This window comes from Oncorhynchus mykiss, chromosome 25, assembly GCF_057628025.1.
Source record: "Oncorhynchus mykiss isolate SJ-2025 chromosome 25, ASM5762802v1, whole genome shotgun sequence".
Classification (NCBI taxonomy): domain Eukaryota; kingdom Metazoa; phylum Chordata; class Actinopteri; order Salmoniformes; family Salmonidae; genus Oncorhynchus; species Oncorhynchus mykiss.
In genome coordinates this window covers 47,675,185-47,687,937 of record NC_143046.1, presented here as the reverse complement: position 1 = coordinate 47,687,937, position 12,753 = coordinate 47,675,185, and the positions used below count along the sequence as shown (strand labels likewise).

General features: G+C 41.6%; 1 protein-coding gene across 5 annotated transcripts in view; it reads left to right on the top strand.

Annotated features, from left to right (window-relative positions):
* The first annotated feature begins 12,255 nt into the window (after positions 1-12,255).
* nid2a (nidogen 2a (osteonidogen)) overlaps positions 12,256-12,753 on the top strand; it is a 108,777-nt gene continuing 108,279 nt past the window's right edge. For all 5 annotated transcript variants that reach the window (XM_090220420.1, XM_090220419.1, XM_021584306.3 and 2 more), the window contains exon 1: positions 12,256-12,678. In XM_090220420.1, coding sequence (XP_090076546.1) covers positions 12,475-12,678 — 204 coding nt within the window. In that variant the 5' untranslated portion in view covers positions 12,256-12,474. The remainder of the gene's footprint in view (positions 12,679-12,753) is intronic.

Genomic DNA, 12,753 nt, shown 5'->3' with positions numbered 1-12,753 from the left:
ATTGTTTAAAAACTGTTGTTTTTGTTTAAAAAATCATGACTTCAAACATTTTATGCACTGTAAACTTTTGACAGACCCAAATCAGCTACTTTGACCACTTTCCCAAAAAGTTAGACAAAAAGTTAGTGTAAGAAATCTTCCTCTACCTCTCTGCTTTTTAAATCGGAAATCGAAACAAAATTATATACTTCCAATCAAACATTAGTTGTTTAAGTAACCGCATCAACTGCAATTTCAGTAAAAAATGGTATTATGAAATCTTTGTCTACTTCTCTATTTATCAGAACAGAAATATCTATTAACAATCAAGAGATACCGTTGTTTTAGTAAGCGCATCACTTTTCAACTCTAAACTCTTTTTTGATTCATTCATTCAACGTTTCCTCACCCCTCCATTCACCTCTCCTACTCCCCCCCAGGGGGACTAGAGCGTCTTAATCCATTACCATGGGAAATTAAAAATTATCCCTGGGTATCCCACCAAATGCTGTCCTGATCTTTATATCAGCACTCCTGCCTGGAAAACAAAATACTTACCAATGACAAATCAGTATGATAAAGTCTTAATTAAGGAAGGGACAAACTTGCTATCATATCATTGTGTCTAGGAATTTATATCCATTCATCTCCACAATTACGTTTGTTGGAAAATGTAAAAATTGGTGACCATTATTAAAGAGAGCTTTGTAACTTAGGTCTAATGTCACGACTTCTGCCGAAGTCGGGTCCTCTCCTTGTTCGGAGTCCGGTCGGCGTCAATCCACTTTTCATTTTTCCATTTGTTTTGTGTTTCCACACACCTGGTTTCAATTCCCTCATTAACTTGTTGTGTATTTAACCCTCTGTTCCCCCCATGTGGTATTGTTTATTGTAGTGCTTGTGCACGTTCCCCGAGAGCGCACAACGGGTTATTTTTGTGCCCATTTATCTTGTTGTTCTGGATGCCGTTGGTTTTGCTTAATAAATCTCTGGTTATTACCCAGTTCTGCTCTCCTGCGCCTGACTTCTCTGCCGCCAATTACGCACCACATCTAATTGCTGCATAAAATGTTTTATAGCTGTCAATTGGAAAGCATCATACTCACCCCAGTCATGATGTGACTACCATTAAATGTTATGACATGATTAATTTAATCACGTAATAATTAATGTAACAATTAACTCATTAGGAATCTTGGGGCACCACGGGAAAAGTTATTTAACGAGTTACTATCTCCTGATTAAACTCTAAAGATATAAATATATCTTACATCAATAACAGTCAATTATTAATTATTATTAAATCATATCAGTCTTATTTTCTGAACGTCATTGACTTCATAAATCTGCACGAACCCTAGTCTAAATCATGATTCAGTGATACACAAATTATCTTAATTATTTATTTACTAACTAACTAAATATTCACACAGAAATACATAAACACACACAATATAGGTTGAATGGATTACTAAAATAATGTAATGAAAAGTCCCTAGTGGACTAACCCGATATGACGGCTTGTTACACAATGAAAGGGGTGGGGAAAGAAAGAGCGGGAGAAGGAGAGACAAAGGAATTTAACTATCGTACATACAGTTGTATAATATGCCCACCATGAATATTTGGATATTTAGCACCCTAACAACCGCTCATTCAGATTTAGAAATGCAACATATATTTACGCTTAGATGTCTTTGTCTTAGATGTCTTTGTCTCTCTGTTGAAACCACTCGATCCGTCCGTGACAAATATTTTGACAGAAAGTCTCTGGATGTGTAAGTCTCTGGTTGTCCACCAGAGGTTACCGTGTCCTCAGTTGTAGTAGGCTTCTTTGTCTCTGAGTGTTCGTTAGACTGGATTCATCAGAGGTACACACGCGGTGGTCTTTGGTTGAGTTTACTAGACTAAAGTACTTAAACAGCTGCAGACTGAATGTTCCGATGAAGTCTTTTTCTTCTTCACTTGAAATTTTGGGTCTTACCATTTTCTGGTCTGGTAATTTTAAACCATTTCAACGTGTAGCCACTGCTCCACAATAACTGGTCTGGTAGAGTCTAACCATTCGCAATGTCCAGCTCAACACCATCCGCTGTCACGTTCTGACCTTTATTTCCGTTGTTTTGTATTTATTTAGTATGGTCAGGGCGTGAGTTGGGTGGGTGATTGTCTATGTTGATGGCTTGTTTCAGCACAGTCCATATGATTAGCTTCACGGTTGTTATTTTGTTTACTGGTTTTGTATAGTTTTCAGTGTTCACTACTTTCTTTATTAAAGATTGACCATGGACACTTACCACGCCGCGTATTGGTCCTCAGATCCATCTCGCCTCTCCTCTTCAGATGAAGAGGAGGAAGGCCGTGACATCCGCCTGCTTGGTCAAATGTAAAAAGAGTATTCCATCCTGTTGGCATAATGTCTATGCTCACGTGGGTGTGGTTACTGAATACGGTAAAACTTTGTGACAACTATTATCTCATTTAAAAGGATAAAATGTTGCTATATTTTCACAAAAAAAATCATATTTAATCATACATGTTTTACAACATTTAGATGTAAATCTGATAACTGGGACATATACATTTGTAGAGTTACCGTTATCTTGTTATTCCATCCTTAATGACATCAGAAAACGTCAACTGATTTGACATGATTATTGTTTCGAACCCCACCAACCATCTCCCACATTATTTATGTTAGAAATATTATTTCAATGTGCAATCTTTTAATGTTAAAGTACTGCAAAGTCTCTCTCTATTGTAACACTCAGACATTCCATTCTCAATACTGCAAGGCAACAGAGAGAACTTTACGACCAGTCGTTAAGTCATACAACCGGCCCAAAGATCCTCACCCAGGGGGGAAAGTCATAACACCGCCAATAATTAACTGAAGGGCTGAAATATGTAGTTACATTTCATTAGATTCTGTATAAAATGTATAAAAAATATCATGATCATCTTGAGGACTGTGACATTTCCCAACGGACGTAATTGTGTTTGAATTTGATATGTACAGTGCCTTCAGAAAGTATTCATACCCCTTGAGGTTGTGTTACAGACTGAATTCAAAATTGATTAAATATATGTTTTTCTTAGCCGTCTACATACAGTTGAAGTCGGAAGTTTACACACACTAAGTTGACTGTGCCTTTAAACAGCTTGGAAAATTCCAGAAAATGATGTCATGGCTTTAAAAGCTTCTGATAGGCTAATTGGCATAATTTGAGTCAATTGGAGGTGTACCTGTGGATGTACTTCAAGGCATACCTTCAAACTCAGTGCCTCTTATTTTCATGGGAAAATATAAACAAAATCAGCCAAGACCTCAGAAAATAAATAATAGATTTCCACAAGTCTGGTTCATCCTTGGGAGCAATTTCCAAATGCCTGAACGTACCACGTTCATCTGTACAAACAATAGTACACAAGTATAATCACCATGGGACCATGCAGCTGTTATACCGCTCAAGAAGGAGACGCATTCTGTCTCCTAGAGATGAACGTACTTTGGTGCGAAAAGTGCAATCTATCCCAGAACAACAGCAGAGGACCTTGCGAAGATGCTGGAGGAAACAGGTACAAAAGTATCAATATTCACAGTAAAACAAGTCCTATATCGACATAACCTGAAAGACCGTTCAGCAAGGAAGAAACCACTGCTCCAAAACCGTCATAAAAAAAGCCAGACTACGGTTTGCAACTGCACATGGAGACAAAGATCGTACTTTTCGGAGAAACATAGATGCATACAAAGCTCTCCCTCGCCCTCCATTTGGTAAATCCGACCACAACTCTATCCTCCTGATTCCTGCTTATAAGCAAAAATTAAAGGAGGAAGCACCAGTGACCCGGTCTATAAAAAAAGTGGTCAGATGAAGCAGATGCTAAACTACAGGACTGTTTTGCTTTCACAGACTGGAACATTTTCCGGGATTCTTCCGATGGCATTGAGGAGTACACCACATCAGTCGCTGGCTTTATCAATAAGTGCATCGAGGACGTCATCCCCACAGTGACTGTACGTACATACCCCAACCAGAAGCCATTACAGGCAACATTCGAACTGAGCTAAAGGGTAGAGCTGCCGCTTTCAAGGTGCGGACTCTAACCCGGAAGATTACAAGAAATCCTGCTATGCCCTGCGATGAACCACCACACAGGCAAACCGTCAATACAGAGCTAAGATTGACTCCTACTACACCGGCTCCGACACTTCTCCTATGTGGCAGGGCTTGCAAACTATTAGACTACAAAGGGAAGCACAACCGCAAGCTGCCCAGAGACACGAGCCTTCCAGACAAGGTAAATCACTTCTATGCTGGCTTCGAGGCAAGCAACACTGAGTCATGCATGAGAGCATCAGATGTTCCGGACGGCTGTGTGATCACGCTCTCGGTAGCCGACGTGAGTAAGACCTTTAAACAGGTCAAAATACACAAGGCTGCGGGACCAGACGGATTACCAGGACGAGTGCTCCGTGCATGTGCTGACCAACTGGCAGGTGTCTTCACTGACATTTTTTTCAACATGTCCCTGATTGAGTCTGTAATACCAACATGTTTCAAGCAGACCACCATAGTCCCTGTGCCTAAGAACACAAAGACAACCTGCCTAAATGACTACAGACCCGTAGCACTCACGTCTGTAGCTATGAAGTGCTTTGAAAGGCTGGTAATGGCTCACGTCAACACCATTATCCCAGAAATCCAAGACCCACTCCAATTTGCATACCGCCCAAACATATCCACAGAGGATGCAATGTCTATTGCACACCACACCGCCCTTTCCCACCTGGACAAAAGGAACACTTACGTGAGAATGCTATTCATTGACTACAGCTCAGTGTTCAACACCATAGTGCCCTCAAAGCTCATCACTAAGCTAAGGATCCTGGGACAAAACACCTCCCTCTGCAAATGAATCCTGGACTTCCTGATGTGCCGCCCCCAGGTGGTGAGGGTAGGTAGCAGCACATCTGCTACGCTGATCCTCAACACTGGAGACCCCGAGGGGTGCGTGCTCAGTCCCCTCCTGTACTCCCTGTTCACCTACGACTGCATGGCCAGGCACGACTCCAACACCATCATTAAGTTTGCAGATGACAACAACGAGACAGCCTATAGGGAGAAGGTCAGAGACCTGGCCGGGTGGTGCCAGAATAACAACCTATTCCTCAATGTGACCAAGACTAAGGAGATGATTGCGGACTACAGGAAAAGGAGGACTGAGGACGCCCCCATTCTCATCGACGGGGCTGTAGTGGAGCAGGTTGAGAGTTCCTTGGTGTCCACATCACCAACAAACTAGAATGGTCCAAGCACACCAAGACATTTGTGAAGAGGGCAAGACAAAGCCTATTCCCCCTCAGGAAACTAAAAAGATTTATCATGGGTCAGGAGATCCTCAAAAGGTTCTACAGCTGCAACATCGAGAGCATCCTGACTTGTTGCATCACTGCCTGGTAGCATCACTGCCTGGTACGGAATTTGCTCGGCCTCCGACTACAGAGGATAGTGCGTTTTGGCCCAGTACATCACTGGGGCTAAGCTGCCTGCCATCCAGGACCTCTACACCAGGCGGTGTCAGAGGAAGTCCCTAAAAATTGTCAAAGACCCCAGCCACCCCAGTCATAGACTCTTCTCTCTACTACCGCATGGCAAGCGGTACCGGAGTGCCAAGTCTAGGACAAAAAGTATTCTCAACAGTTTTTACCCCCTATCCATAAGACTCCTAATCAGGTAATCAAATGGCTAACCGGACAAGTTGCACTGTGTGCCACCCGCCCAACCCTTCTTTTACGCTGCTACTACTCTCTGTTTATCATATGCATAGTCACTTTAGTTATACATTCGTGTACATACTACCTCAATTGGCCCGACCAACCAGTGCTCCCGCACATTGGCTAACCGGGCTATCTGCATTGTGTCCTGCCACCCACCACTTGCCTACCCCTCTTTACGCTACTGCTACCCTCTGTTCATCATAAATGCATAGTCACTTTAACCATATCTACATGTACATACTCCCTCAATCAGCCTGACTAACCGGTGTCTGCCTCGCTACTTTTATAGCCTCGCTACTGTTTTTCACTGTCTTTTTACATTTGATTTTATTTCTTTACTTACCTATTGTTCACCTAATACCTTTTTTGCACTATTGGTTAGAGCCTATAAGTAAGCATTTCACTGTAAGGTCTACCTGTTGTGTTCGGCTTGTGTGACCACTAAACTTTGATTTGATTTGATTTTAAATGTCCTCTGGTCTGATGAAACAAAAATCAAACTGTTTGGCCATAATGACTATTGTTATGTTTGGAGGAAAAAGGGGGAGGCTTGCAAGCCGAAGAACACCATCCCAACCGTGAAGCACGGGGGTGGCAGTATCATGTTGTGGGGGTGCTTTGCTGCAGGAGGGTCTGGTGCACTTCACAAAATAGATGGCATCATGAGATAGCAAAATGATGTGGATATATTGAAGCAACATCTCAAGACATCAGGCAGGAAGTTAAAGCTTGCTAGAAAATGGGTCTTGCAAATGGACATTTAAAAAAAAATAATTCACCTTTATTTAACCAGGTAAGCTAGTTGAGAACAAGTTCTCATTTGCAACTGCGACCTGGCCAAGATAAAGCATAGCAGTTCGACACATGCAGCAACACAGAGTTACACATGGAATGAACAAAACATACAGTCAATTATACAGTAGAAAATGAAAACAAAGTCTATATACAGTGAGTGCAAATAAGGTCAAATAAGGGAGTTAAGGCAATAAATAGGTCATGGTGGCGAAGTAATTGCAATATGGCAATTAAACACTGGAATGGTAGATGTGCAAAAGATGGATGTGCAAGTAGAGACACTGTGGTGCAAAAGGAGCTAAATAAATAAATACAGTATGGGGATGAGGTAGATATATGGGCTGTATACAGATGGGCTATGAACAGGTGCAGTGATCTGTGAGCTGCTCTGACAGCTGGTTCTTAAAGCTAGTGAGGGAGATGGGAATCTCCAGCTTCAGTGATTTTTGCAGTTCGTTCCAGTCAGTGGCAGCAGAGAACTGGAAGGAAAGGCGACCAAAGGAGGAATTGGCTTTGGGGGTGACCAGTGAGATATACCTGCTGGAGCGTGTGCTACGAGTGGGTGCTGCTATGGTGACCAGCGAGCTGAGATAGGACGGGGCTTTACCTAGCAGAGACTTGTAGATAACCTGTAGCCAGTGGGTTTGGCGACGAGTATGAAGCGAGGGCCAGCCAACGAGAGCGTACAGGTCGCAGTGGTGGGTAGTATATGGGGCTTTGGTGACAAAACAGATGGCACTGTGATAGGCTACATCCAGTTTGCTGAGTAGAGTGTTGGAGGCTATTTTATAGATGACATCGCCGAAGTCAAGGATCGGTAGGAATGTCAATTTTACGAGGGTATGTTTGGCAGCATGAGTGAAGGAAGCTTTGTTGCGAAATAGGAAGCCGATTCCGGATTTTATTTTTGATTGGAGGTGCTTAACGTGAGTCTGGAAGGAGAGTTTACAGTCTAGCCAGGTATTTGTAGTTATCCACGTATTCTAAGTCAGAGCCGTCCAGAGGAGTGATGCTGGATGGGCGTGCAGGTGCGGGCAATGATCGGTTGAATAGCATGCATTTAGTTTAATTTGCTTTTAAGAGCAGTTGGAGGCCACGGAAGGAGAGTTGTAGGGCATTGACGCTCGTCTGGAGGTTAGTTAACACAGTGTCAAAAGAAGGGCCAGAAGTATACAGAATGGTGTCGTCTGCGTAGAGGTGGATTACAGATTCACCAGCAGCAAGAACGACATCATTGATGTATACAGAGAAGAGAGTCGGCCCGAGAATTGAACCCTGTGGCACCCCCATAGAGACTGCCAGAGGTCCGGACAACAGACATGACCCAAAGCATACTTTCAAAGTTGTGGCAAAATGGCTTAAGGACAACAATGTTGGAGTGGCCATCACAAAGCACTGACCTCAATCCCATAGAAAACCTGACTCAGTTACACCAGCTCTGTCAGGAGGAATGGGCCAAAATTCAACCAATTTATTGTGGAAAGCTTGTGGAAGGCTACCCGAAACGTTTGACCCAAGTTAAACAATTTAAAGGCAATGCTACCAAATACTAATTGAATGTAAGTAAACTTCTGACCCACTGGGAATGTGATGAAATAAATAAAAGCTGAAATAAATCACTCTACTATTATTCTGACATTTCACATTCTTAAAATAAAATGATGATCCTACCTGACCTAAGACAGGGAATTTTTACTAGGATTAAATGTCAGGAATTGTAAAAAACTGAGTTTAAATGTATTTGGCTAAGGTGTATGTAAACTTCCGACTTCAACTGTATAATACCCTACAATGACAAAGTGAAAACATGCTTTTGTACATTTTTGCAAATGTATTGAAAATGAAATATGTAAATTAGATATTTCTCTAGGTATTCACCCATGTTAGAATCACTTTTGGCAGTGATAACAGCGGTGAGTCTTTCTGGGTAAGTGTCTAAAAGATTTGCACACCTGGATTGTTGTAACGGTAGTCGTATGAAGAAGGTGTGGACCAAGGTGCAGCGTGGTAAGTGTTCATATTATTTATTGAACTGAACACTAAATACAAAAATAACAAGAGAATAAATGAAAACCGAAACAGTCCCGTAAGCTGCAAACACTGATACGGAAAACAACTACCCACTAAAACCCTGTGGGAAAAAGCTACCTAAGTATGGTTCTCAATCAGAGACAACAATAGACAGCTGTCCCTGATTGAGAACCATACCCGGCCAAAACAAAGAAATACAAACACTTAGAAAAATAACATGGAATGCCCACCCAAATCACACCCTGACCAACCCAAAATTAGAGACATAAAAAAGCTCTCTACGGTCAGGGCGTGACAATTGTACAATATTTGCACGTTATTTTTAAAATAATTTTCAAGTCTTGCCATAGATTTTCAAGCTGATTTAAATGAAAACTGTAACTACGCCACTGCCTTTGCTTAGCTCTATTCCGTTTCCCTTTATATATATAAAAAAACTCCCTAGTCCTTGCTGATGACAAGCACACCCATAACATCATGCAGCCACCACCGTGCTTGAAAATATAAAGAGTGGTACTCAAACATAACGCTTTGTAGGGAGTTAATTTCTTTACCTCATCTTTTGTTTTACTTTAGTGCCTTATTGCAAACAGGATGCATGTTTTGGAGTATTTGTATTCTGTACAGGTTTCCTTCTTTTCACTCTGTCAATTTAGGTTAGTAATTGTGGAGAAACTACAATGTTGTTGATCCATCCTCGTGTTTTCTCCGATCACAGCCATTAAACTCTGTAACTGTTTTAAAGTCATTATTGGCCTCATGGTGAAACCCCTGAAAGCTTACCTTCCTCTCCAGCAACTGAGTTAGAAAGGATTTTTGTAGTGACTTGGTGTATTGGTACACCATCTAAAGTGTAATTATTAACTTCACTTTGCTCAAAGAGAAATTCAATGTCTGCTTTTTTTTTTTACCTATCTACCAATAGGTGGCCTTCTTTGGGAGTCATTGGAAAACCTCACTGCATTGTCGGAACTAGAAGCACAAGCATTTCGCTACACTCGCATTAACATCTGCTAACCATGTGTATGTGACAAATACATTTGATTTGATTTGGTCTTTGTGGTTGAATCTGTGTTTGAAATTCCTTACAGATAATTGTATGTGTGCGGTACAGTGATGAGATAGACATTAAAAAATCATGTTAAGCATTATTATTGCACTATTTCTGCTCCTAAGCTTATTTAGGCTTCCCAATATTATTTTCAAAACATTTAGAAAAACATAATTCCATTTGGACATTATGGGGTATTTAAAGGAGGCCAGTGACATTAAATGTTTTTTTAATCAATTTAAATTAAGGCTGTGACATACCAAAATTTCGAAAAAAAGTAAAGGGCTGTGAATACTTTCTGAAGGCAATTTATATTTGATACGTTCAAGGACAGGTGTGGGAATGTTTTGCTGTGTATCGGGTGTGGTGGTTGTGTTGTTATTGTGTTGTTTCTGTTTTTATAAAACAAATGAAGTAGACAGTGGCAGTGGGAGGGAGTCTGGACAGAGAGAAAGTTATCAGTGAAGGGATGTTACTGTTTAGAACTCTTCCGTTGAAAAAAATCATCTTTAGAGCTACAATTCAGCTTTGAAGTCTGGATGAGAGGTTTTCCAGCACTTGCGACTCGTCGCTCACAGATCTTAATCTTTGCCCTGATTTCAGTCAGGAGGAAGAGAACCTTTCTCTGAAATTCTGTGGACAAAAACAACAGCACAACTTACCACAAAGATGTGAGGACACAAACAAACTATTACAAACACATTATCATCGGCATACAATTTGACATATTTCATTTCCTGACAGAGTTCTTAGTCTCCGAGGGCAGAGGGAAGAAATTTCTCTGGGGGCGACTCATGGAGTATCTCCTACACAGAGGGGAGAGGTTTTGATTTTGAGATGGAAGTGTGGGCTAACTGACATTGTAATCACTCAGGTTAATACCTCGATTGACAGAGGGAGCAAGGTCCCTGTGGTGGACTTGGAAGTTGAGGATAACAGCATAGGAATGCCAAGCTGGAGTAAATACATGCTCCCACCTTAAGCAGGTAATGTCTGAATAGTATGATAAAAGTGCATTATATTTGTGAACTTGCCCCTTCATTATTTGTCTCATCATCATCATCGATTTCCTCAAACAGAATCAAACTATCTGGCTGAGGACAGGCAAGTACAGGACCGCAGGCAGGATCAGGGTCAGGACAAGCAGAAAGGTCTGAACTGGGAAGGCTAGGAAAAACAGGATTACAAAGGGCTGTGAGACAGAGGTTTAATCTTAGACAATTGAAAAGTCGGATGTATGGTGAGGGTGCGGGGCAACAGAGGACAAACAGCAGAGGGGCTAAGGATTTTAGAGATGGGGAAAGGGCTAGGTCCTGAGTGGAAAGCCTTACCCTCTGCCCGAGCTGATAGCAGGGAGCAGGGGTCCGGTGGTGGTCCGCCTACCGCCGATACCTGGATGTGGTCTTCAGGTGAACTGCCCAGGCTCTCTTCCAGGTATGGCGACATCTGCGGACAAACATCTGAGCAGAGGGTATGCTGACTTTTTCCTCTTGCGCAGGGGAGAGCAGGGGCTGATATCCCAAGGAATACTTGAAGGGCGAGAGACCAGTGGCCGAGCAGGAAAGGGTCTTACGGGCGTATTCCACCCACATGAGTTGCTGGCTCCAGGTGATTGGGTTGGCAGAGACGAGGCAAGGAAGAGCCGTCTCCAAGTCCTGATTGGTTCGCTCCAACTGAGATAACGTTGCGGAGCTGATCCGAGTCTGCTGGGTCAGTCATTGCCAGTTCGTAATAATACATCAAAAGATTGGTCAGAAAACCAGTGGTTTTAATCAGCTTATGCTTCCTTCGATTTTTTAAAATTTACGTTGATTAAGGTAAGCAGAGTAAAGTGTTTACATGACTGTTGCCATACTTGGCCTACTGCCATAATCAGTTAAATATTGAATTATTAGTGTGCATGTAAACATAATGAATTATTAGTGTGCATGTAAACATAATCACAGAGAATGACCTTTCTTTTTAACCACAGCTCACAGAAATGCGCTGTTTTCACATATGTAGACACTGGTTTGGTGCTGGAGATGATGAATATGAGGTTGAAAAGTGGCGGAATTGTCCTTTAAGTTGGCTAGTAAATAAAGATGCATCTGGTATGATCATCGTGACCCACTAGAGACAGACGTAAATTCAACGTAATTTCGTAAAAATTATGTGGAAATAACGTTGATTCAATCAGTGTGTGCCCATTGGGAATGCTTAAATTACATCGCAACTGCAAAACGAGGCCCTGGTCTCTCTCTCTTTCTCTCAATTCAATTAAATTCAATTCAAGGGGCTTTATTGGTATGGGAAACATATGATAACATTGTCAAAGCAAGCAAGGTAGATAATATACAATGTCTCTCTCACTCATCAATGGGCTAGCCCTGAACAAAAAAAGAGACATGAACCCACGAGAACTGATATATAAAATGTTTATAATTATAAGCCGTGTGAAATAATTATATGAATTACATTGTTATAACTAAAGTTCAACAATGAACATCCTGTCAATTATGTATCTAATGTTCCCATTCATTGTTGTGGATAATAGTTGCGAAAAGGTCGTGTGGATTTAAAAATGCTATTTTTTTTTTCCCAATGGAAACCAGATGGTGTCCAGGATCTTGCCAGTCAAGACAAGTGGAACCAATCAACAGTCCCTAAACTTTTAAATCCCTCCCGCTTAACTTCGGGAAAGCTTGGGTCAGACGTAGAAGTTTATGTGGGTTGAAATTCCTATAGAACGCTCTGTCGCCGCGTCCGCTTCTTCTTATCTAGATGCAAGAGCCGCCCGCTGAATTCCTATCAACCTCTGTTAGATCAATGCATAGCTTTTAAAACATTTATAATGTCGATGGGAAAATTAATGATATTTCTACTTCAGTTGTCGTGGACTGTTCATCTTGTAACAGCCATTCAGAGGAAATATATATTTCCTTATGGGACACTGAGCGGCGATTTGACTCTACAGAAGGGGGACGACGAGACGTCCAAAGTACTCGCGTTGAAGAGACCTCTCTATTTCTATGAGTCGCAGTTCAATGAGCTATACGTGAGTATGAACTATGACTAATATTTGCCTTGAACACTAAGCATTCGGGGTACATTTGGGGTTCTTGGTCATTGC